The sequence below is a fragment of the Chenopodium quinoa genome, unplaced genomic scaffold (genome assembly GCF_001683475.1).
Source record: "Chenopodium quinoa cultivar QQ74 unplaced genomic scaffold, ASM168347v1, whole genome shotgun sequence".
Taxonomy (NCBI): domain Eukaryota; kingdom Viridiplantae; phylum Streptophyta; class Magnoliopsida; order Caryophyllales; family Amaranthaceae; genus Chenopodium; species Chenopodium quinoa.
In genome coordinates this window covers 3,739,898-3,766,580 of record NW_018745448.1, presented here as the reverse complement: position 1 = coordinate 3,766,580, position 26,683 = coordinate 3,739,898, and the positions used below count along the sequence as shown (strand labels likewise).

The 26,683-nt window shown below is 33.5% G+C and overlaps 1 protein-coding gene across 3 annotated transcripts; it reads left to right on the top strand.

Moving 5' to 3' along the window:
- The first annotated feature begins 1,059 nt into the window (after positions 1 to 1,059).
- On the top strand, positions 1,060 to 10,112 carry LOC110713720 (MADS-box transcription factor 23-like). Of its 3 annotated transcripts, none has more exons than XM_021892168.1 (9): positions 1,060 to 1,183; positions 1,298 to 1,509; positions 7,159 to 7,234; positions 8,451 to 8,500; positions 8,846 to 8,945; positions 9,247 to 9,288; positions 9,386 to 9,469; positions 9,656 to 9,810; positions 9,898 to 10,112. In XM_021892168.1, exons 2-9 carry the CDS (start codon positions 1,328 to 1,330, stop codon positions 9,905 to 9,907), a joined length of 699 nt encoding a protein of 232 aa, XP_021747860.1. In that variant the 5' UTR covers positions 1,060 to 1,183; positions 1,298 to 1,327; the 3' UTR covers positions 9,908 to 10,112. The 3 variants fall into 3 exon arrangements, with proteins under 3 accessions (XP_021747860.1, XP_021747859.1, XP_021747858.1); XM_021892167.1 differs by having other exon boundaries at positions 1,063 to 1,183; positions 8,439 to 8,500; positions 9,901 to 10,112; XM_021892166.1 differs by having other exon boundaries at positions 1,063 to 1,183; positions 8,439 to 8,500.
- The last annotated feature ends 16,571 nt before the right edge of the window (positions 10,113 to 26,683 follow it).

Genomic DNA, 26,683 nt, shown 5'->3' with positions numbered 1-26,683 from the left:
TTAATTAGGTCTTGTTAAGTTCAACTTTATTTAATTATTTCAGAAAAAATAAGTTCAGATCAGATCAAATCACAAAAAATAAGTTCATATCAAATCATTGTTTTATGTGCAATATTTTATTGCTAAATATCTTTAATTTCGTAATGAAAATTACGAGTACATATTGATAAAAGGAAAATGCCATACATAGCCTTAGGGCTACATATAAGCATTAAAAATACTCTTGAAAACTGTTTAAATTTAGAAAATCATGACAAATTCACACTAATTACACTGATTTACGCGTGTTTTTGTCATGAATTCCTAACTTTATACAATTTCCAAGAGTGTTTTAATGCTTATATATAACCCTAAGGGCTATGTGTAGCATTACTAGTAAATAAATCAGAACAATTTATTGTGAGAAGAGCATAAAAGATCGTGTTCTCACATTTAGTGCGCCAAATTCAATTTTATTTTGTTGTGCTAAAATCATTTCTCATATTATTCATATTGGCGAACTATTTGAAGATATCTAATTTTAATTACATTGTCATCCCCAAATAATTATGCAACTAACGAGGTGGGCTAGAAAATCAATAATAAATCTATAAACACCAATGGAGTCAATAGTTACAAGTTTTAATAGTTTGAATAGTGGTCAGATTGATATAAATTTAGGGAGATATTTGGATCCAATCTAACTTTAGTTATTTCTTAATTTAACATATTTTTATAAAAAAAGTTGCAATATTTTTTAAACTAAATTTTGTTACAATCCCAGGTGTCAGTGAAGAATACGCCTGACGGCGCTATTTTATTTTCTATGCATAGAAAGAATGAATTCATTTACACCCTCATGCCTTCAAGTACCTTAACTTCTATACCTTAAACGGAAATTATAATTTTGGACCACCCTAAAAATTATTATATTATATTAAGTACAAATTCTTATAAATTATATAATTATGTTGTACGGCAAAGTTTAATTAAATATAAACAACTTGTTAAGTGTATATGGACCTCCTATTTGGTTGTACAATATATAGTATAGTTTTTCCAGCCTCTATTTGCTTATAAAGCAAGCTGCTGAAATTAAACTTATTAATCCCTCCACATTTAATTATCTTCATTATAATTAATTCTTTTAGGGCACAAATATTTTCTCCTAATCAGAATCATAGAAAAAGTATACTAAATTTCGGTAAGTCCTAGGAATAATGGGACTATTTATGTGTGATTTGATGCTTTGTTCATCATTGAGCTCAATTTCTTGATTGTTTACCCTTTGATTTGCTTGTGTTTTCTTTGTTAACAGACGAAGGATAGATTTAAGGAAGGATCGACAATGGGAAGGGGGAAGATCGTGATCGAAAGGATCGATAACTCAACGAGTAGGCAGGTGACTTTCTCAAAGAGGAGAAAGGGTTTATTGAAGAAATCTAAAGAGCTTGCTATTCTTTGTGATGCTGAAGTTGGAGTTATCATATTTTCCAGCACTTCAAAGCTTTATGAGTATTCCAGCTCGAGGTTTGATTCTATTTAATTTGCCTATTTAACTTTATATTATATGATTAATTTGTTGGTTAATAATCTAGTTTCTGCAATTTAGATACTATATAAATGATTATTTAATGTAGATAGTTCCAATCTTTTGTCAGAAAGAAATTGACAAGATTTTAGTTGTTGGTTTATTTGACATGCTCGAGACCACCCAATACAAATCCCATTTTAGGCCAAGATTTAGATATGGATAAATTTGATTTTACAACTCTAAATTTTGAATTGATGTAGCGGTCATTTTAAATCGTCAACATAAATACGAAGTATTTCGTATAATCTCAACAATATTTAATACATTGAAACCCTATTTACGCTTATATAGTATAGGGTTGTAACATCCCCTGTCTTGTGTTTAGATAAACAAATTGTACTTGTGTATCGTCATCCTTAAGTAATATTATGTCAAAGTTTACCCCACAACTATACTTACAGTTTGTAACTTTGGAGTAAGGTCGTCAGCTTATCAAAGCTTTAAACAAGGCAAAATGACATAAACTAAGCTGATAATTTTGTTATATACACTGATTAATCTTTTATGGATCGATTGCTTGTCTCATTATTAATATAGTAAATATATTACTATTAGTATGACCACTAACTTTATACAAAGGTTGTATCAAATTTGATATGGACAATGTCAAGACCAATATTAATAGCTTAATGAATATCCTTAAAATTTAGCTAGAATGAATGATTAAGTTGCTTGTGTGTCTTTCGCACGAGGTGTTTACATATATATATGTATGACCATTGCTAACACTTCAATTATAATGAGATTCAAGCTTGATGGATTTATGAAACTTCTTAGTGAAAGGCAATTGTAAGATATATGGATGATTTAAATAAGGTATACTCTGTTTGATAAAATTAGTTGTTATATATATATTATATGTTATTGCAGCAACTTGATAGCTATTAGATTATTATAAAAAAAAATATTTCTTCTTAGCTATTAGCATTCTGCAAAACAAGTTGTTGATAGTAAAAGAACAGATCGATATTTAACCATATTTTCCCTTCAAAAGAAACTTCTATACCCAAAAAGTTTACACATTAAGCTTTTTTCAAAACACTACCTCTACCACTAAGTTTAAACTACCTCATAAACACTACAATGAACACCACTTTACCGCACCTTGTTTTAGTTAACATTTGATCAATTATACTACAAGTATAATATTGCTAACAAGACCATAATCTCATGAAAATAAAAGCAAACCTAATGCCTTTGATTCCAAGGTTTAACACTTCTCTTACTTACATCCTCAAATGAATTACATAATTATTGTTCTATATAATTTTATTTAAACTCAAATGGAAAACATACTAGCGCCATGTGTCACCGTTCATTCAATATGATTTGGCATTACATGAGCTCTATCTATGTCGCCACCTTATGTGTCATCACTCATCATCCTAAAACTCTTAATGTGTGTAACCTTTGCATTTAATTTTCCCATATAATAATGTAACTCATAAGTAATTGCACAATAATCTAGACTTTAATTATTTTGTAAGACATCTAAATACTAACTAGTTATTGGCTCGGGCGATGCCCCGAGTCATTATAAATATATTACTTTAATCGAAGTTTGTATGTTGCTGAGAGCTTAAGTGGCGTTTTTTGTTTTTTAAGATGATAGCTTAACTAGTTTGTTGTTTGTATGAACTGGTTTGACTATAAAAATATTTTTTTTTCATTAAAATAAAATCTTTATAAATTTGATGTCAAAATATATACTACTCCATAATGCACAAAATCCTTTTACTCTATAATTACAGTTTTATGAATTAATTCACAAAATAAAAATGGAGTAATGTTTAATATCTTACAAACTTTATTATTGTGTAATTATTAAAGATCGGAGTTACATTCCAAGGGAAATTTAGATAGGGTGTTATGCATATGAAGAGATTATCAATTAAATTAAACATTAATACATGGAGTTAAATGTATGAAGTTTTTCAATTATTAATGGTATGATATGATTTGGCGACAAATCCTATGCCAAATGGAAAAATTGGTGACACATGGCAAAGTAGCATGACCTGCCATGAGTTTTAATAATATATATATTGATGTGTGTTGATTCCTTGGAGTCTACTCCCTCCGTTTCTAAATACTTGCTCCAAATCTAGTTTTTGCATTATTTATTTGTCTTACTTTGACTAATGTTTGTGATTTATACATAAGAAAAACAAATATCTTATATTGGGTACTTGTTGGAATTGTCACAATGCATAGATTACTAATTTTCAATGGTTAGAATTTATACTTATTAATAAATATAGATATTATTGATCAAAAATTTGCATCGGCATACGTGCCCAGGAGAAATGGAACAGGTATTTAAAAAAGGAGGGAGTAATTCTTTAGATGCAATACCAGTCAAGCAATTATACAAAGTAATATTTACATAAGTTATTATTTTATTATGCAAACTCAAATGAAAAAAACTAGCACCTATTAATAATCTTAAATTTATCAATTATTTTTATAAGGTTGGCTCACGCGTGTGCCATAGCTAGCAATATTCGATAAATACTTTCGATTTGGCCTTACATCACAACTTTATTTAATTCGTTAGTAGCAATAATGAGGAATTATATGTAAACAAATATTTTTATGGGTATAATTGTCCGCACATTCTTAAGAGCTTTAAAAAAGAGCTAATCAACATTAATGGGGCAATTAAGTAAATAAACATTTTAGAGGTTATAATTACCAAGCATTATTTATAAGATTTATCTCATACTTTTTACGAGGTATGGATACAAATTCACTTATAAATACTGTTAAACACTAACCTTCTAAATTTAATTTTGATCAAATTTACAAATATATAGTGGTCAGGGCATTACACAGGCCAATAACTAGTTTCTACATAAAAGCAATAACCTAATTCTTTTAGCGCTTGGGGTACATAAATGCATAATGTACTCATTATGGATCTTTAACCTTTGCCTCTTTGATAAAGTTAATTCAGACACACCTTAAGCTAAAAAGGTATTTTTTACAAAATTTTTTTTTTTAAAAAAAGGTGCAATAGAGCTAGCCCAGTTGGGGATATTTATATAATTTCTAGGAATTAAATAAAGGAAGTAATTCCCACATGATAACCAAATTATTTATGCAATTTTTAGGAATTTTAATAAAGGAAATACGTTTCCATAAATTAGAATTTTTCATGGGAATTTACTTCCTACATCAACCAAACAAGGCCTTAGATGTATGGTTCTCCATTAGACGTCTAAAATATCGTCCACAAGGCTCTTATCCTCACATACAATGTGTTGAGCAACTTAACATTAATAAGAAAACCTACGTACAAATATACATAAATTCTTGTATCTATCTTGTTTGTATGTTGTAAAAGAAAATAAAGGAAAAGTTAATCTGTGGAGGGGGATTTTTCTGTGTGGTTGGTCACACTGTGTGGCCGGAGTTTCTCAAATTACTCGGTTAGGGGTTACTCAAGTTACTCTTGGTCGAGTAACCCCTAACCGATTAAGGGCCTGTTCATATTTACTTATTTTCAGTTCAGCTCAGTTCAGTTTAATTCAGTTCAGCTCCAATCAGTTCATTTCAGTTCAGCTCCAATCAGTTCAGTTCAGTTCTTAATTTCCCTCTCTCATAAAATATTCATTTCAGCTTAGTTCAGTTCAGTTCAGCTCCAATCAGTTCAGTTCAGTTCAGTTCAGCTCAACTCCAATCAGTTTAGTTCAGTTCAGTTCAGTTCAGTTCAGTAAATATGAACAGGCCCTAACAATTCGAGTAACCTCTCATCGAGTAACTCCTTGAGTAACCCCTGAATGAGTAGCTCGAGTAACTCCGATCATACGGTGTGGCTAGTCATATATAAAAATTTGTGATCCAATGGAAATACTTGGAAAATATTTCTAATTAAAGCTGGACAATTTTTATTTCCTCAGTTTTCCTTCCAAAACCAACAAAAAAATTAATTGTGGAATTATTGAAATCTAAAACTCAAAATTTTGAACTCTTATTTATTCTTATTGAGTTTTCCTCAATAAAATAAACAAACAATTGAAGCTAGATGAAAAAAAAGTAATGATCTATTGTGTTGCTTATTAAACAATCAAACAAGTGAAAACCAATAAGGAGAAATTTGTATAATATTTCTATCCTTGATATAACTTTTCTTCAATAGTTATCCTGATATTCTCATTCTCAAACACAGTTGAGTTAAAAATATCATAACCTCAGTAGCTCACTACATGAGGATGCATTTCACGGGTATACTTCACTTCAAATGAAAAAGCTAATTACCCATTGAAATATATTTCAACTATACAATCAACATCTTTTTCATCTTAATTGGATTGTAAATTCGTTGGTGCACCCGAGTACACTTCTCATTTTGCAAGTAGTCAAAATAATAACATATGTTCTTTGATTTTTAACAATGTGTTTTGGGTTTCCATTCCTTTGAATCATATGTTCATTTAATTTATATTCTTTACAGTTCAACCCTTGTTCGATCTTTTACTTTTTGAATAATAAAACATTGAAACATATATTTTAGATTTGAACTACATATTTTTTGAGTTTGGACATTTTATATCAGACATGTTTCTTGTATGAAATTACATGTTTAATGTTGCTTTTATAGTGTGTTTGGATTGAGGGATATGGAGGGAAAGGAAATGAAAATGGAGTGGTGGAGTATTTTTCGTTTGAAAAACAAATGAAAAAGGAAGGGAATTGCAGGGTTGAGAAACGGAGAGATCGATTAAATTATAAGAAATTTATTTCTCTAACTAAGATTTGGAAAGAAAACTCATTATTTTTCCTTCCTTTTCTTTTCCCTTTCCCTTCCCCTTTCCTTCCCTTTTCTTATCTCCCTAAATTCTTCATAGAGACAGGTTAAAAATATTTTTAAAGTATTAAAAGTTACCTTTTATACAACAAAATTATTATTTTTGTAATAATAAATTTTATCTTATAAAAAACTTATGATGTATTAGACTAATTGTATTATATTAGTCTTTATAGAATGCCCCATGAATCTATAAGATGTTACACCTTAAAATAAAGGAAAACTTATCTGGAAGGGACATATATGTTCACTATTTTGTGTGAATGGACTTTATATGTTTAAAATGGTTTAAAAGGACCTTATAAGTTTATTTTGTTGTTTGAGGGGACCTTGAGATCGGAATCCGGCAATAATTAACTTTTTTCTCCAACGTTGACTCTCATATGACCTTAAAAAATGACCCCCGTATCTTTTTTTTCCACGATTTCCGTCAAATTAATTTGTTTTAGCTTGCTCTTTATATTTAGTCCGTACATCGATGGAGTGCACAATGACCATTATTGTGTACCCCCGATACATTAATCAATAATTGTAAATAGATGGGACCAATGCACCTTGATACAAAACAAACAAAATCTAAATTAAAGATTGTTTTTCTGATAAGACTCGGATTATTAGCCGGTAGAGGGGTGGATGATTTGGACAAGCAATTGTAAAAGTTAGATGTCATCGCTTTAATTCGGATGAGGACTAGTTACCCAATGATTTTGTGCACCCTTATCTAGTAGTACACAAACATGGTCTAATTGTGTCAATCTAATACATATCTTGGCAGCATGACATCAGTTATTGAGAGATATAACAAAGCAAAGCAAGAGCAACACCATATGAACTCAGAATCTGAACTAAAGGTAAGATCTTTGTTTGTCACGTTGTTCTTATTGTTATTGTAAATCTTTTTCTATTTAAGATTTAAATAGTTGCATTACTGCAAATACTCTGCATATTACTACGTACTAAACATATATTTCACCCCTCCCAATATGCTAGCAAACTAGCAAAGGATACAAAACTAAGGATAAAACTTACTCCATCCGATCCTTTTGTTCTCCGCTTGTGGATGGATTTCTTTTGTGAAACAAATGATGTCAAAGTGGCATGACAAGAACAAAAAGGATCGAGAGAGGGAGTACTAGGTTTATAACATTGAAATGGAAAGTCGAAAACCACAAACAAGACTACAATAATACTAAAATGTAGCCCAACTCCAAACATAAGCACGGTTTAAGTGCTAGCTAGGGAATGAAAACAAGTTGATATAGGTTGTATAGCAATTCTGGCTTATATTTTAGATAACCAATTCCTTTTTTTATTTTTGATCCATGCAATGTGGTTGAGCACTCGATGCATAAATATTTGTATGTATAGAGGAGCACATATAAGTATGAATGTATATCGTCGTGTATGTGTACAATTGTAGTATTGTACATTGCATTGTGCGGATTTGTGCCTATCAGTGGTGAATCCAGGATTTTGTGCCTGTAGGTATGAACGAACTATATTTTAATGGAATTATGTTACCAAAAGAAACCAAATCATGAAAGATTTAAGATTATGGTCAACAATAATTCCATTATAGTGTAGTTCGTTTGTACTTACTGGTGCTTCTAAGCAATACAGAAATATAAATTGTAACATCAGTGCTTCACATATATTAAGCAGAATTTTCCACACCAAAAGACTGCAAAATACTTGAGAAATAGCTGTTCCAAAAATGTTTCTTGAGCGTTTGAGATAACATTTGTGAGTCTAAAACAAGAATCATGCATTACATATTTACATTAGCCTCGCAACTATTATAATCTGGCAATATAATACCCAATCAGAACAGAAATGTTCTCAGATCATTTATGAAATAAAAGAGACCTTTAAACTAGAACTAGTCAGAAAGGGTGAAGATGATCAGGTCTCTTTCAGATGCCTAAAGATGAATTTACATAAACTTCGCTTTTATCATCTGCCATATGTTACCAAGCTAATAACTGCTCATTATGATCATGTTATAATAATACGAGATGCAATACAATGTGTTAATTATAACGGTTTACCTGCTAGTTTTGGCGACAGGAGGCTGAAATAACAAGGCAGCAGTTGCAGGATCTGCACGAAAGCTACCGGTATGCTTTCTCCCGTCACTAGATTTTTGTCAAAACTACTGATTATAATTAATACGGAATACTAATTGGTAACTACTACTTTGCAACTGCACGAATAAGGCTGTTTGTTTGATCATTCTTTTCCCTATTTTATTTCTTATTGCTATCCGACCTTAAGTCTCGAAGTCAGATCTTGATTTTCTAGCAGACTATTTAGAGGATTTATAGAAAACTTAATAGTGGCATTCGGGTAATGATGATTTGGTGTAGTTGTTCGATTAATAATACGTAGTATATAAGAGTAGCTACAAACAAAGAGTTCATATACCCTAACTTAGGGACTTCATTTCCATTCTGATAAGGCAGGCAACTTATGGGACAAAAGCTCTCTGGTCTAAACATAGAGGAGCTGCAATCCCTAGAGGAGCAACTAGAAATGAGTCTTCGAGGGGTTCGTACGAAAAAGGCAAGAAACTCGTTACTTGAGAGTCTAATTAGCTAGTTAACTTAGGGGATATCCCAGTTTCTCATAGTATTGTTTCTCACATGACATTTTTGTAAATAAACCAACAATTTTATTCAATTGTGGAGCCCACAATAATTGAAAAGTTGTTGATTTATTCACAAAAATGTCCCATCAAAAACGAATTTCGTTTTTCAATATGAGAAACAATATGAGAAACAAGAATTTCCCGTTAACTTCAGTTTTGATATGAAAATTAGTTGTCTTAATTTACTGAACAATGCAATGTATCCTACAAATGCAGGAACAGATCCTTACAAATGAGATTCGAGAGCTTAACCACAAGGTCCTTTACAATATTATTACCTTCCTTTAATATTCTTAACAGAAAATATGACAGCAAATCTTACTGTGTTAGTTCTAATCTAATTTCCTTTTTACAGGGAAATATCATTCAGCAGGAAAATATGGAGCTATGCGAAAAGGTAAACCTTATTCGTCAAGAAAACACCGACTTGTGTAAGAAGGTATGAGACCCTATGACAATCAAAAGAAAAGCTGATCTATACAAGTTTTTTTTTTTTTTTTTTTTTTTTTTTTGACAGAAACTGATCTATACAAGTTACTTGTTCTGTTTCCATTAAAATTTGTACAGACTTATATGAGACAGATTATTGGCTCGTCTAAGCTAACAACCTTATCATTTTCCTTAGCTTTATAGTATCGGAAATGCGACTGAGGTCAGCAGCAATTCCTTGATGCCGAATGGTATATCCACCAGAGGTGATCCACAGGAGCTAATCCATCTTCGATTAAGCCATCCTCAAAGGCACAGAAATCAGGAAATAGGAGAAACAACAGTATTGGGGTAAGATTAAGTCTTACACTCTTACCTTCTGATTAAGTTTTTTAACATCTATTGCTGAAACTGAACCAGTATTTCAAAACAATGCAGCAGACTATAATTGTATGAAGAAGTTAAGCATATATGGATCAAGAAGTGTGATAAAAGTTTATAACATCGCCATGAACAAAAAAAATTTCTACAGGAGACGAAAGTAGTACATGAAGCTAGCAAGATTGGTGTTGCAACACTAGCAAAGTAGATGGAAATCAATTAGTATTGTAAAAACTTCATAGTTATGAAGGTAAAAAAGTGCATATTGAGCATATCAAACGCCTTGTTTTCTTTTTCTTTCAGCTTATGGGAAGGTGGCTGAAAATGGAAGTCTCTTTTAATCAATTTAACTACAAGGGTTAAGAGAAATATCATCATAACTATAGGATCGGAGTATGTTCAAACCATTTATATTGCTGAGATCATGAGTTAATTACATCTTGGACTACCTCAAATTCTACCATCAACCGTTGACGTGCAAGAAACTATGAAGTTAACTATACCAATGATTGTCCAATATGAACAGACATTTTTCAGTAGGCACTTGACTTGTAATACACAAAGGAACATTCAACTTTCTATAATGTATTTTAAGTTGGTACTTTATGTGAAAAACTATCTTATACATTTCAAAATTACTGAAAAACTAGCTTATTAAAAAAATGTCACAAGGAGCTCCCTTATAAAATACTTCCTCTGTTATTTCCCTTAAATGCAATATTTTAACTTGTACTTTATTTATATACTTCGCTTTGACTAGATTTGATGAGTTATATTAATAGAAAAAAATTATAGTCATGTGTGATCTTAATATTATCAAATTTGTACAATTTTACCTATAAGTAATAGAAGATTTTAATGATTGAAATAAATGTTGTTAAAAGTTGTACCCTATGCCTTATTTTATGATGAAAGGGATAGGGAATTGCCAAATTGGGGGTTATAAGGGGGCTATGGGGAGTTGGATTTGAAAATGTCACAATACTTACAACACACTATCATTGAAAAGAATATATATATTTTTTAATTTTAGGAAAATTGAAAGTTATACGATTACCTCTAATCTCATGGTCTACTAAATTATACCCTTAACAATCTCTCACCCTCTCACAAGTGCATTAAATCATGTGAGACCCGCTTTTCACAAATGTTATGATAAAGTAATGTGTTGTAAATACTACCTCCGTTAATGGTTATCTGCAATTTTAGAATATTTTATATCTCACAAATAATACCCTAAAGTTGCAAATAACCATTAATGGAGGTAGTATTAAAAAACAAAGGAGACATAATGCACCAACAATAGTTGGCTCAAGAGGTAAGCAACTTGATGTTGCTTAAGGGAGATATCAAGATTGAGTCTCGCCGCATGCAGAAACTCTTGTTGGGAGACTCACCCACCATGAACCGGGTGGACATCCTAAAAAAGGAGTCATAATGCAACAATCTAGCATTCTATTCCCGTGAAAGTGACCGTAAATCGGTTTGATTGTAGTTAAAAATGTTTGTTGACTTTTTGTTGAAATAAACTTTAATGGGTATGACCCGCAAATTAGTTACTTTTACCTATTGTAATTACAATTAGTATTATGTGCACTATGGTGCACGTAGAAATAGGTAGGGGTGTTCAAAAATACCTGACCCGGTTGACCCGACCCGCCGTCCCGATAGAAATAGAGTATAGCGGGTCGGGTCATGGGGCAACCTTACAGTTAGTCGGGTACTCGCTGACCCGCTATTTTTTTTTACTGATATATAAAAGAACAATTAGGGTTTCTCAAAACACTTTGCAGCTAGCCAGCCACCAAGTTCTCCTTCTTCCCTCTCTCTCTATCTCTCCTTCGTTCTCCTCTACCTCTCTCTGTGTGAAGGAAGGCCCCTTAGCAGCAAACACCGCAGATACCGCTACACCTCTATTCTCTCTCCTCCATCTACATACAACCGCATCTAGTCATCTACTCTTTTCCTCTCCGTTTTCAATTCTCAATTTCTCACAACATTATAATCTCTCCTCCATCTTATTCCTAGATTGAAGAATTATTATCTCACAACTCGTCAATCTCTTCTCCATCTCACAAATCAATTGCAGTCCATTGCTAGCAAGATGTCATATGAATTTATCACATTGTAAATTTGTAATGAGTTCGTGCGGTGGCAGCACAAGTGCGGTACAGTGCTTCTGCATGTGGTGTGCGGTGGCGGTGCTTTCGAATGTGGCTGATTTCAAATCTCATTCTTTGGTTTTATCGGAGTTTTTTTATATAATTGTAATTGTGGGTTAAGTTTGCTGTAAAACTAATGTGTAAATTAAGTTTGGAATTTTGGTTTTTAAATTTATGAATGTTATGGAGTATGAATTTTGAAATTTTGATTTACAATCAATTTGTGTTTGATTGAGTAATAGATCTAATAATTTGAGCTATTTTCTTTCCAATTTTACTTAATCAAGATTCTTAAAATCCGGGTACCCTATGTCCCGACCCGAGGAATTCGGGTACCCGAGACCCGGGCACTCGAGTTTCTCAGGTCGGGACATGGGCCGGTTGTCCAACTACCCGATAATCCGGGTACCCGAAAACCCGGGTACCCGGATTTGAACACCCCTAGAAATAGGTACACCTGACCCAATCTGTACCCAATAGAGGAAGCCCAGACAATAGAAGTCCTTGGAGTTCAGTTTTTATTTTTTATTTTTTATTAAATAAAAGTTCCTCCTCTCTCCAACTGTCATATATATTTTTTATTTCATTTAAAAAAATTTCTCTCTCCTCTCATACATAAAAATAACCTTTATGAATTAATTCTTTTGTATTTTCTCTCCTCTCACCATTTTTCTCTCTCTAAAAACTGCAATTTACCATGACAAAAAACACAAGAAAACACCGTAAAAAAAATTAATATCACTTAAACTTCTTTGATTTTCCTAAATTTAAATTTGCTAATATAATTCAACAAATTATGAAATTGAAACTATGTTCTACTATATAATTGTCTTTTTTTTTTTTTTTTTTTTTTTTTTTTTTGTGGAAAATCGAAATTATCTACTCCTACTGAAGATGTATAAGTAAATTATTGTTTAAATTCGCAAATCGATCTTAAATTCTTAATTTTTAGAATTGAATATTAAATTGAACCCTAAATTTTTTGAACAGTACAATTAGCCAAATGTTCAACGTCAGAACACCAAAAAAGAAGAAATTAGATGATGTATATAAGAAAAAACTAATTGTTAAAAACTTTTGAACCCCAACCACAAACCACTGAACACCTTACGAAAACCTCTAAACCCCCTACAAAAACTTCTGAATATCAACCACAAGTCACTGAACACCCTACAAAAACCTCTGAACACCCTACAAAAACCTCTGAACCCCCGACAAAAACTTTTGAACCCAACCACAAACCACTGAACACCCTACAAAAACCTCTGAATAGGGGTGTAAATGAACCAAGCCGATTAATAAACTACTCGGGTTCGAGCTCGATTGAAGCTCGTTCATGTTCGTTTATTTAATAAATTAGCCAAGTTTGAACAAATTTTGAAGCTCGTTTAATAAATGAGCTTAGACACGAACATAGATATGTTCGTTCAGATATGTTCATGAACAACTCGTTTATTTATTTTCACGAACTACTGGTTTATTTATGTTCATGAATTATTGATTTATTCATATTTGTTAATTTAATAATTAAGTTTATACGATTCATGTGATTAAAATTTAATTATTATGCTACTTTTGAGATTTTCAAATGTCAAAAGTACGAAGCTCGTTTATAAAAGCTCGTTTATTATTAAGCTCGTTCATGAATCACTTATTTATCAACTAGTTTTATAAACGAGTTGTTCGTGAACTGTTCGTGAACATACATTGTACTAAATGAGCCGAGGTTGAACAAATTTTTGAGCTTGCTTGAAAGCTCGGGATCGTGTTCGGGCTCGTCTTAGTTAAATGAAATGAACATGAACAAGGTAGTACTCGGCTCTGCTCAGCTCATTTACACCCCTACCTCTGAACACCTTACCAAAACCTCTAAACCCCTACAAAAACATCTGAACCCTAACCACAAACCACTGAACACCCTATAAATACCTCTGAACCCCCTACAAAAACTTCTGAACCCCAACCAAAAACCATTGAACACCCTACAAAAAACCTCATGCGACTAGTCTTCTACTCGCTTACCGAGATTTTAAAATGAACCTCGTACAAAACTTCTAAACCCTAACCACAAACCACAGAACCCCCGACAAAAACTTCTGAACCCTAACTACAAACTAGTGAACACCCTTCAAAAACTTCTGATCCCCAACCACAAACCATTGAACACCCTTTAAATACCTCTGAACCCCCTACAAAAACTTCTGAACCCCAACCGCAAACCACTGAACACCCTACAAAAACCTATGAACCCCCTACAAAAACTTCTGAACCTCAACCACAAACCATTAAACACCCTTCAAAAAATTCTACACTTGAAGACACTGTCAAAATGCCAAATGTTCAGATATATAAATTATAAAGTAGAGAATGTCAAAAATTTTAACAAAATTAAAAATACATAGATCTAAAAAAAAAAGTTCATTAGTAATGTATCTCATGTTCAAAATTATAATAAAGATGTTCAAAAATACCTATCGCTAAAAATATGTATTTATAAGAAACGTATCATACGTTCATGTTTTTAACTTAAATTGTTCAAAATACTAAAATATAATCAAATACGAACTGTTCATAACAAAATACACGATTATCACTAAAAAAATCAAAATAATATGAAAGCTACATATTCCAAAACTCAAACCTAGCCATGGTGATTTAGATAATGAAATCTCATCTGAAAATAATCATCTTCGTCGTCTTAACCACCTTCTCCTCGACGACGGCACCATTTTTAGCTTCACTACTTCATTGTAAAAACTCCATCCATTAACAAAGCTTCAAATCGAAGGTTGAAGAAAACAAAATTTGAATTTAATCTATAATAACGAAGGAATTCAATCTATGATGATCAACTATGGTGATGAAAGAATTTAATTAAAAGGATGATGAATGAATTCAAGAGAGAGAAAAATAAAATAGAGAGAAAAATAGAGGAGAGAAAATAAAAGTGAAAGAAATTAGAAATTAGGAAAGTAGAGGAGGAAAGAGAAGAAAAAGTATATTTTTTATTGGTGGTTCACATAGAATTAGATGCACCATGATGCATATTATAATTTGCCTTGTAATTAACAAATTTTTTTTTCCCAATTCCCCGCTCTTAAACTGCAGCCCGCAATTAAAGGATCACCACAAAATATTAAAAATAAAGTATAAGTTGGTCTGAGAAGTGAATTTATGGGCTTGGTTGTTCACTGTTTCTACTTTTTCTACTATTGCAAATGGCTACCTTGTCAGTTGTCACCTACTCACCCACACCTTTTCCTAGAAAAGAGTTGCAAACCACGAATCTCACAGTTAAGCCCAACACTAAATGCAAAGCCCGAAGCAAGCGAGAAACTCCTTCATCAGCCCATAGCCCTAACTCCTGCTCAGTTTCCCTTGCAAGTCTCTCTCTTCATACTCCGTAGTTCCTTGCAAAGATGTCAGTTTGGGTTAGGTACAGGTTGAGACTTTCAGTTCAGTTGGATCACAAATCAGGCCTTATTAGATTTGAGTCACGCCTTATTAGATTTGAGTCATGTTAAGTTGTAATGCCAATATAAATCTAATTGGGGTTAGGTAAAGGTTTGAGTTTTGAATCCTACCAAGTGAGGGTGCTTGGGTAGGGATTCTCTTGCCTCTCCTTTGCTCCCAAGTGCCTAACTCGTAAATATTGGATAAAAAAAACTATGAGGATTAAGGCTTGATTAGTGTCCTTATCAAATTTAAATAAAATAAAATAAATTGCATTATTCTACTCACATATTTTTGAAATCCTTTTCTTTCTTACAACATTTCATTCTACCTAAATTATTATTAAAATTTACTACCTTTTTGTTTAATTTATTTGGAATATTGAGATATTTGAATTGGGCATGTTAAATAATAATATATTGGAAAGAATGAACACTTGCTAAACTTTTTCATAAAAAAAATTAAGTAACTAATTTAGCACACCTATTAAGTCATAAAATTTAACTTATTGGTAAATGATTGTTAATTGTGACTTGAAATCTAGTGCAATGGCAAAGGGTCGACTTCAAACGCATATATCTCTCAATCCATAAATGATCTTTAAGTGATTCAAGTTAAAAGTGATAGCTTATTTCAAGAGTTTTCCAACGATCGGTCATATGTTCCAATAAGAAACGAGAAAGTTATGGTCGTTTTACAAAAGACTATCAAAGCTGAAAAAGGGCACGAACGTGCCCTACACACGCTCATGCCTAATCGAATGAGATGTTTTTGCTTCCTATTTTTGGGTTTGTTTATGTTAGCTACTAATGATATTCCTTAGGGAATAAATTAGGGCTTCTTTAGGGTTTTCTTATATCATATAAGGTTCAACCTAAATGGAAACTGTTCCTATGGAAGCTTTTTCATGATGGCATTGTCGTGAAGCTAAACTTAGAAAAATGAGGAATACAAGTTGATGCAACTTGTGACTATTGTGGAATAGAGTTGGAAGATAGCCAACATTCGTTTTGATTTTGTGATCTGGCAAAGGAAGTTTGGGAGAATAGTCCCCTCACTATTTGCCTTGACTCTGCTGGCTCCGACTCTCTGAGAGAGTGGATCCAGAACCATATCCTGCTCTTGTATAGCGAGGATGGTAAACATGGACCTCGTAGTGTTCAGTTTTATTGCTACTTTGTGGGTCTTGTGGAAAACCAGGAATGGAAGGTGTTTCAATGGGAATAATGGGGTGGCAGACTTAGCTATGGAATTTATAAATATAGCTATGCAAGATCATGAGGTATTCACACAAGATAGCAACACTTTGGCAATCAGGGATGACCCGACCATCCCTCCATACTTTAATTATGTGCATCTAGAGAGAGAAAGGGATTGTCTTGATAGCTTTAAGTGGATGGATCATGGGATAAAACGACATCACGGGCCAGAATTGGATGGGCGTTCAAGGAGAATGACCAAGGAAACACTACAAACCGGGGGGAAGATATGGAGTAGCCATGTCAGCTATTCATTGCGAAGCTTGGGCTTGCCTTGAAGCTATGAAATGGGCTCGAATAAAAGGGTTGACAGGGATCCTTCTTCTCTCGATTCAATCTCCCTTATCACCAATCTTCAAGATGATCTAGGTAAGGATATCTCTATTACTTGGAGTTTAATTAAAGGAAATCAAGGAAGTGGGTGCTTCGTTCCAAAAATGTGTGATTCTCAAAGTCCCAAGAGATAAAAAACAAAGGGCAAACGACATAGTAGGAAATGTCGTCTTACTCTTTCTAATTATTTGTAGTTTTTTGTTGCTTCTCTTTGCTATTGTCACAAAAAAAAAAAAAAAAAAGTCGTTTGGTGGACAATTAGAAGTGCTAAATATTGATTAATTAGCCTAGCCAATTCAAGCCATTATGTAACTCCACTTTTTAAGAGATTTTGTGAGATGGAGAGTGTTGTATCTCCTTTGTTGTCTCTTGTTTATCCTCCATGAAAACTAATAAGAATTACTATCCCTTACCTCGTGGACGTAGGTCTTGTTGACCGAACCACGTATATCTATTTGTTCATCTCATCTATTTTCACTCTATTTTTTAAATTTATGTTTTATATATTGTTGTACGCTTATTTTCCGTGCATATCAAACACATAACCTAAATCAATCGATCCTCGTCTATTTCCTAACAGTGATAGTTGAGCATAATTATTCAATCATGATATGGTTAATAAGTACATTTTGCATCAAAAATAAAAATATGGTTAATAAACACAACCAATAATGGAAATGGTCAAATATTTTAAGACCATCTAATACAAGTAAGAAGCTAGCGTAATGCAATTGAGATATTGAACTAATATTATATCAGGTTTGATCTATAAAGTCAACTTTCAACACGTCGACCTATAAAGTCGGGTTGTGCCGATTAATGACCGATTTGAACACGTACAAATGAGCATTTGGTCGTCCGGACTATCTCGAATGAATCTTAATCAACCCGATTTAGACCATTTAGTAGTCATCACTAGTCTAATTACCTAAGTTCACATGTTATCAACTCAATATACCCCCAAACAGATTCTGTGCACTTGTGACATTTTAGAATCTGTCTCATTTGAGTGGCTTTATTAGATTGTCAATGATTGGTCTTATTAATTATGACACTTGTCGAGCTTTATAGTGTAGTAAAATGCTTCAAAAAACAATGACGATTGATGGCAATTCATTGAATAGAATACACATTCTTTTGTTGGTTTTTTTTAGGAATGTTTCATGGGGCGTGCCGAAGGTTCACATGTTGGGCATACAAACTAATGAACTATTAGAAAGCTCATGTGAATTGTACCCTTTTTTTAATCTCATCGCAAAACAAACAAAGTATGATCCTTTTCAATTACCACGGTTTTTAGAGTAGCGCTAAGTATTACTCCATAGTATATATCCGTTTGGTATGAGCCAATACATACTATGGCAATTTCAATGACTCTAATGTGGTATATGATATTACCATTAAACTGCAATAATACTACTCCCTCCATTACATATTACTCGCAACAAATGATTATTTTATTTCTCACAATTAATACCCCTTTGTTGTGAGTAATTCGTAACGGAGGAAGTATATGTGTTTTTATGGAACACAATACCATTTAAATTTTATATATTACAAAAAATGAAAAAAATTCCACATATATATATATATATATATATATATATATATATATATATTTGTTAATGAAAAGATAAACAAAAAGTTAGGATAATTTTCTCTCAAGACTATACCCTAACTTATCAGAAAAAAAAAATTACTATTTATGAATGGATCGATATCTTCATGACTTGCATAAAATGGCCCAAAGGCGCAACATAGTCTGTTGCTCAACATCAGTGAAATTTCGAATCAGCTCATTGACGTCTTCCATTAGTAGCTGAATTTCCACGGGCACTGAGTCTTTCCCTATGTTGTTTATTGTTCATACAACATGGGTATGTACCCAGACCGACTCGAGGAATGGCTTGGTATATTTAATTGCATAGCTTTGGTATTGGGCAATACGTGGGTCTATGACTAGTTGCACATAGTTCCTTCATTATTTTTTTCTTTAAAATTATAAATTAGTTGCAATATTACGTATTTGTCCAATGTCTGTCCAATGATGTGCGCTCTCTCTCTCATCACATTGGTCTTTCTTTTATCTCTCTTTATTTATCTCCTCTTCTAATATACAGTGCATCTCCTCCTTGTTGTTATTAAAAAAGAATTGATGAGCGAAAGTATATTTAATTTATAGATACTTAAGGATTAGGAAAATCAGGTAAATTTTTTGAATGAATATATATTTTTAGAAAAAGATCCTCCATCGAAAATACAAGAAAACACATTTTGTTCCCCCCCCCCCAAAAAAAATATACAACCTCCAGATAGTATTATATGCAACTTCGGGGTATTATTTATGAGATATAAAAAATTCCAAAGGTTGCATATAACACGATCCGGAGATAGTAGAAGAAGAGTAAGATGATATGGGAGTGAAGGAAAGAAAGTGGAAGTTAATAAGTTATGAGATTTTTTTTTTGGTGTACCACCTGGTTCCCCCTTTAGGTTAATCTAGATTTGAAAATCAGTTTTGAATGGTTCGGTTTCAATTCCCTCCCAATTGTTATTGACTTATTGTGGGGATCGAACACACAATCCTCCGTACAAGTGTAATCCCAATCACTAGTATATCTACAGCAAATTAGTAAATTATGAGATGATCTGAAATAACAAGAGTATGGAGGAAAGAAAAAAATGGCTTTCTTCATGTTTTCGCTTTACATGAAAAATATTTTCCACCGAAACAACGGATCCAAGATATTCAAGTTTGATGAAGACAAATTTAAGGATGATTAGGTTTATTTTCACACAATCAAATCATTCAGCACATGTAAATTTGGTTTGTCAAATGAGTCCGCCAACAGCAACCATGCAAAAAGATCCCTAGAAAAAAATTCATGACAAACCAAACAGATTCTACTTCCACCGAAAAACAAAATTACCATTGAAAATATATGCACTTAGATTGCATCAATTTTCTCAACCAAACTTACTAAAGAAACTGAAGAGAAGCTAGAGCAACGTAACTCACGACAACAAAGGAGTCACACCAAGCATGTATTACTCTCCAACAACAAATTAATTTAAAGCACCGCAAACCACGATAACGTCTCCTATCAATATCAAAATCAATATTATTATTAAAACTCAAAGATAATGAGTGTTAATCCGTCATGTGTCATTTTTTTTGTTACATTTCTCCATGTCATATCCATGTCATTCGAACCCAATAAAAAAAAAAAACCTCCCATGAAGTTTGTAAACGACATTATTAATGCTACCATAATTGTTTTTTTAAAGCAATTCAAATTGTGTTTTTTTAGTAATTACTATTCTAATTAGTTGGACTCAATTGAAGTATTGGAATCATTAAAATAGTAATTACAAAAAACTGTTGAATTGCCTCATATTAAAATAGTAATTACAAAAAAAAAAAAAATGCTTATCTATAGATTTATAACTATTGTATAGGTTGTACTATTTTGTAATCTACCTTCCCCAATAATTTTTATGTACTACTCATAAGTTTTGTTACCGTTTAATTTTCTATCATATCAATCAACGGTGTGTAGTGTTAAAATGTCTTCTTACACAAGTTGATCATTTGTTGAAATATAGCTTACATTCTGTGATTAGATGTCATTCCTCTTAGTTTTCAATTATATATATATATATATATATATATATATATATATATATATATATATATATATATATATATATATATATATATATATATATATATTTTGTGTGTGTGTGTATTATTTGCAGTATTGTTCAACTAGCTGATTTTGGTCGACACTTTATAAAGAGATATGACAAGAAAAAAAATGAAATATACTACGTACATTGGACTCTTTATAGAGAGTGAAAAAAAAACGATGGTATAGTAGGATAAGAGTATAAACGGTATAAATTTTTAGGACTATAATGGTAATCTACGATTTACAAAAAATATGACTTTTTAAACTATCAAATAATCTAGAGAAAAACATTGTGAAATTGATATTTGTGGTCAATTCAATTTATTGATTCTTTTAATTTGTGTAATACGGAGTAATAATATTAAAAGCTATAAGTTTCAATCACTCTATATCCACAATCATCTAAAAATATAATTCGGGGCATCGCCCAGTGTAGGGAATATTTCAAGCGTTAATCCCCTAACTTGAACCCCACTGTGATCATACACTAAAGTACGGTGGCGTCCAAAGGGAAAGAAGATAGAGCAAAAGAGTCACCAACAAGTTTTTTTAGAAACTTATAAACCGCACGAGGTGAAGGTTACACCCCTTAACGATCCAAGAGATCGTCAACTCCATAAGGTCTTGAACCAAATAGGGTTCGGGGATGAAGGTACAAATCCAACCTAAAGAGATTGAACCTGCCCTAATAATAGGCCTTTACTATATTCAGATCGTATTCATGTGCGCATTTTAACTAACATGCAATCAATAAGATTAACCCTAAACCTGTTTATCTATGTTGGTTGAATATTAATGCACAAATAAAACTATTATTGGCGATCACTTGAATTATAATCATATTAACCCTAAACAAGATTATTAAATATCTTATTAAGCGTGATTACAAGTATAAATTCCCTTTAGACATACATAAAAGGCGTGATCAAGCAATAACAATAAATATATATCAAGCAACATAATATATAATTATAATCAGAAATATTAAAGCATAGCAAGATCCTAGGCATGATACTAACAAGATTAATAACAAACCCTAACATGTCACTAAACAATAAAGATCAAAACCTTAGCCCTAACATGATACTAAAAATCATAAATATTAGGAATAACATAAAAGACATCATAACAATCATACTTAATATTAAAGTTACCCTAGACATGATACTAGGAATTAAAATAACAATCTAAGCATGAACTCTATATCATAACATCAATAAAACAATTAAAGTACTTACTTTGATGCCTCGTACCTCTTTCTAATAAAAAAATACACACGTTAGTAACTTCAAGGAAAATAATAAACAAAACAATTAGATTAAATAATTGAAAGAGAGACTTGGGACCAAACCCTCAGAAATTAAACCTTTCACGTCTAGGGCGAAGGCAACTTCGAACTTGGCTAGATGTATCTAGATCTAATGAATGCGGAAGTTTTATATTTGAGAGAAGACTAGTTTAGAAAAGAGAGAGAGAAAGAGTAATCAAGAGAATCTTGATGAGAGTTGGTGAAAATAAGAATTGATGAGAATTGATTGTAGATGAGAATTGGTGAGAGAATTGATGAATCAAAACGGAGTTTCTACGACGCTATGTATAAAGAAAATCAGCCAAAATGATAAAATATCAACAACAGAGTTCTGACGCAAAAAACCGAGTTGGCGCCAGACGCTGACCTTAGCGCTAGACGCTAAGGTTGGCGCCAGGTGCCAAGTCTAGCGCCAAGCGCCAATCGTAGCATCAGGCGCTACAGATGGCGTTTGGCGCTGACTCAGAAATCCACGCGTTTTCTTAAAATCAGATAAAAATTGCATTATAGGAGGATAAAATCGTATTTTCCTCAAAAAACGTTCTTTGATTCTAATTAAAACTCTAAAAAGTCAACAAAAGTCAATTTATCAATGCTAATTGAATTAGGAATGAAAATAACCTTCTAGAAGAATCTAGAAGACTAAAACCATTCCTAATTGCATTAGGAATGATAAATCTATATTAGGCCCTCCCCTAGATAATTGGGCCGCATATAAGGCTCAAACCGGGCCCAGTTTAGTATTTTGGCCATAACTTGCTCATTATTAATCGGAATTGGGCTTATAATATATCGTTGGAAAGCTCTTGTCAAGCCCCATCCAAATACACTACTATTGGACCCATATCATGGACCAACCAAACTAGATTGGCTGTTTTCTTAAAATGAGTTTTCAAAAACAGAGAGAAGAGAAAATAAATTAAAACTATCCACAACACTAGACTTTCCACACTTTCACTCCATTCGATTATGATTCGACGCGAAAGGTACTTACCACTGGGTTTGGTTTTGGGGAGACACAAATGGGTGTCTACAGAAGCCCCCACTTTGACTGAGTTTGGAGAAACGTAAATTTTGAAAATAAAAGTCAAAGTATCGATAGGGACAGAGAATGATACAGAACGTTCTGCGATCCTAAATCATTCTTGTAACGCCGATACCTGCAAACTAGCGTTAGTTAAAACAGATAAAAGAGTTAAGAAACGCGTATCTTGCACCGTTGAGCACACGTCTCTGAGAGTAACCGATTTGCTGCCGCTGTTTTTGTTTTGATGACCTCCAGCCAAGAGAATGCCATCCCGCTTGAAAACCGCTACACTTGTAACTGCTTCCGATATAGAAGGATGCTTCGCTTGAAACGATCCTCTCCAGCTTTATGACCATATTCCACTTCTAAGGGAACATGATCGAAGATAACTTCGCTTGAAATCACCTTCAGTTGCTTTTTGACAACTTTCCACAATCTAGGGAACGCTATCCTGCTATTTCGATGTTCTCTCGTCTCTAAACATAGAGCTTCCCTTTTTTTGGATATGTTCACGCGCCTCTGAACAAAGAGCCTCTCTTTTTTTGGATATATATGTCCATGCGTCTCTGAACAATAGAGCTTTGATGATATGTCCACCCGTCTCTGAACAATAGAGCTTGAAATACATGTCCACGCGTCTCTGAACAGACGAGCTTTGAATGATATGTTCACGCGTCTATAAACAATAGAGCTTTGATTATATGTCCACGCGTCTATGAACAAAGGAGCTTTGAAGATATGTCCACGCGTCTCTAAACAAAGGAGCTTTGATGATATGTCCACGTGTCTCTGAACAAAGGAGCTTGATTAATATGCCCACGCGTCTCTGGAGCAAAGAGCTTCGATGATATGTCTACGCATCTCTGAACAAAAGAGCTTCGATGATATGTCCACGCGTCTCTGAACAATAGAGCTTGAAATACATGTCCACGCGTCTCTGAACAAACGAGCTTTGAATGATATGTCCACGCGTCTCTGAACAATAGAGCTTTGATGATATGTCCAAGCGTCTCTGAACAAAGGAGCTTTGATGATACGTCCACGCGTCTCTGAACAAAGGAGCTTGATTAATATGCCCACGCGTCTCTAGAGCAAAGAGCTTCGATGATATGTCCACGCGTCTCTGAACAAAAGAGCTTCGATGATATGTCCACGCGTCTCTGAACAATAGAGCTTGAAATACATGTCCACGCATCTCTGAACAAACGAGCTTTTAATGATATGTCCACGCATCTCTGAACAATAGAGCTTTGATGATATGTCCACGCGTCTCTGAACAAAGGAGCTTTGATGATATGTCCACGCGTCTCTGAACAAAGGATCTTGATTAATATTCCCACGCGTCTCTGGAGCAAAGAGCTTCGATGATATGTCCACGCGTCTCTGAACAAAAGAGCTTCGATGATTGAATGTTTGTTGCGATAATATTCCGAAGAAAAATTTCCGAAGACCAACGCTTGCCGATCTCTAAAGCTCGCTTGAACTTTGCTTCCGCTAAAACTAGTATGTCGGTGTCTCTGTGATGAGCCAAATCTTAGGCGCTTTAAGCTAAGTGAGACGATCTTTCATCAGGTCGATCACTTATTGTGATTGTAATCAAACTGACTACTTAATCATGTCAAATTGCTTATTGGGGCTAACTGCCGTACCAAGGGACCCGAAATTGCTGTATGAAGTCGAAATCACCTTTTTGAGAGGCTTCGAGCTCTGTCGCTGCTGAAATATCTCTGGCGCCAAGAATTGGCTGTATCGCCAGACGCTGAGATCTAGCGCCAAGCGCTGAAATCTATTTCCAGACGCTAGATGTTGTCATCTGGCGCTGGAGTAGGGTCTTCCCTATTCTGCTGCACCTGTATTTATTTTTGACTATAGAACTTTGCTAATCTCTTTAATTATCTTAGGGTTGACCTAAGGTTTAATGTCGCTTGACTCATTGATTTGACATGACTCAAGGTATAAACTTGACTCGATGTGATTGACTCGAGGTTGACTCGACTTGAAGTGAAATGACACGTGTGACTCATGACCCGTGTGTGCATTGTATTATGATTGTGCGACTCTAAAATGCAAAAAAGAAAATAAATTTTCGTCATTTTTGTGGAGGGTACCGACTTTCTCCCGAAAAAGAAAGTCGCAAAAAAAGAATCGAAGGTTTTGAAGGTGCATGTTGAATGAGCTTAGTCAAATGTTGTTTCTCACAGTACAAGGATTGTAACATCTTAGACTATCCTAGTTGACTCGATAATGAAATTATTTAGGTAACTTAGGCACGGAGGCTAAGCACTTCATACTTCGATGTGCAATGATGGTTATGATTGATAAGTGATTTTGATATGAGAAGGCATGCTTCAGTGTTATGTTAAGATTTTATGACAAAGGGTTCCTAAGGGAAGTACATTTGGTCATGTATCTGTGATGTGTGTGATAGTGACTCTAAAGTTAGGCTGCAAGGGTTAAGTGTGTGGAAATATATTATTTGTTAAAAGAGTCAAATGGTGGTGACTCTTAGGCTAGGTAAGCTAATGATGTAGGGATCAAGCCCCCAAGTCTAGCTGTAAGTAAATAGGGATGAGCATAGGAGATCCCTTGATATGATCATGGTGTGAATGTGAATATGAATGCATTTTTATTACGGCCGCACCTCGATGTGAGGTTGCCTATGTATCCGTTAGGAATCAGGCCGAACGTAGCTCTAGCCGAACCTCGCACAAGTATGTGTATACCTCAAAAAGGTCTTTTTAAGGGTTGTAACGTGGTTAGGCTAAAGGTTTGAAGAAGAAGGGGATAAAGGCTCAAGACCCTAGATAAGCCCCTAAGGTGTGCAACTTTGCTTTTGAATATTTGTATTTTCATGCTTGAGGTTTTCTACTCTTTTTTAGCTCTTTTTTTTTGCTTTAGCATTTATTTCATTTTTATAAGTGTGGGCAATCCCAATCATGCGGTCTATCACTCACTTGGCATTCATGTTTCTCAGGCACGGTACCGAGCACTCGATAAGAGACGTAATCTGAGACGTAATCTTTTGAAGTCACTCAAGCTTTTCATAAGTTGCACACTATCCCATCCCATGGTTAGGTAGATATGGATTGAAAAACGAAAGGTCTATCGTTAGACGAGGCTCAAAGTGGTTTATTAAAAAAAGGATTGCATATTTAAAGGGTGAAAGGTAGTATGATGTGGCTACAAAGGGTGCCTCAAAAAGGATTGCAATAATAATGAAATGATCATATGTAAGAGAATAAATGCTCATTTTTTTTTAAAAAAAGGGAAAAGAAAGAATCTAAAAAATTAATCTAAGGGAAAGGAAAGATGCCTATGCTAGACTTATTGGGGAAAGGATAAATAAAGAAAAAAGGAAAAAAGATGTCATGAAATCTCGTCGTTAAAGCTCGCCTCTGTTGTTTGCTTTATCATCACTCGCTCTGGAGGCATGGGAAGCTTGTTATTATCAATCAAATGTTGGATAACCTCCTTTAGCTTCCAACAGCTCTCAGTAGCATGACCCCTACCTTGATGGTACTTGCAGCGCTAGGCAATCTATTCTCAAGCGGGGGATCTTGAAGAGGTCCAAGAGGAGTAATGAGTCCCTTGGAATGGAGTCGATCGAA

What these genes read in the sequence shown, in the direction of transcription:
- LOC110713720 (XM_021892166.1), top strand. Translation starts at nt 1,328, where the DNA reads ATGGGAAGGGGGAAGATCGTGATCGAAAGGATCGATAACTCAACGAGT. An exon ending in GATCTGCACGAAAGCTACCG is followed by an intron (nt 8,501 to 8,845) that starts GTATGCTTTCTC and finishes CTGATAAGGCAG; the next exon opens with GCAACTTATGGGACAAAAGC. An exon ending in GAGGGGTTCGTACGAAAAAG is followed by an intron (nt 8,946 to 9,246) that starts GCAAGAAACTCG and finishes CTACAAATGCAG; the next exon opens with GAACAGATCCTTACAAATGA.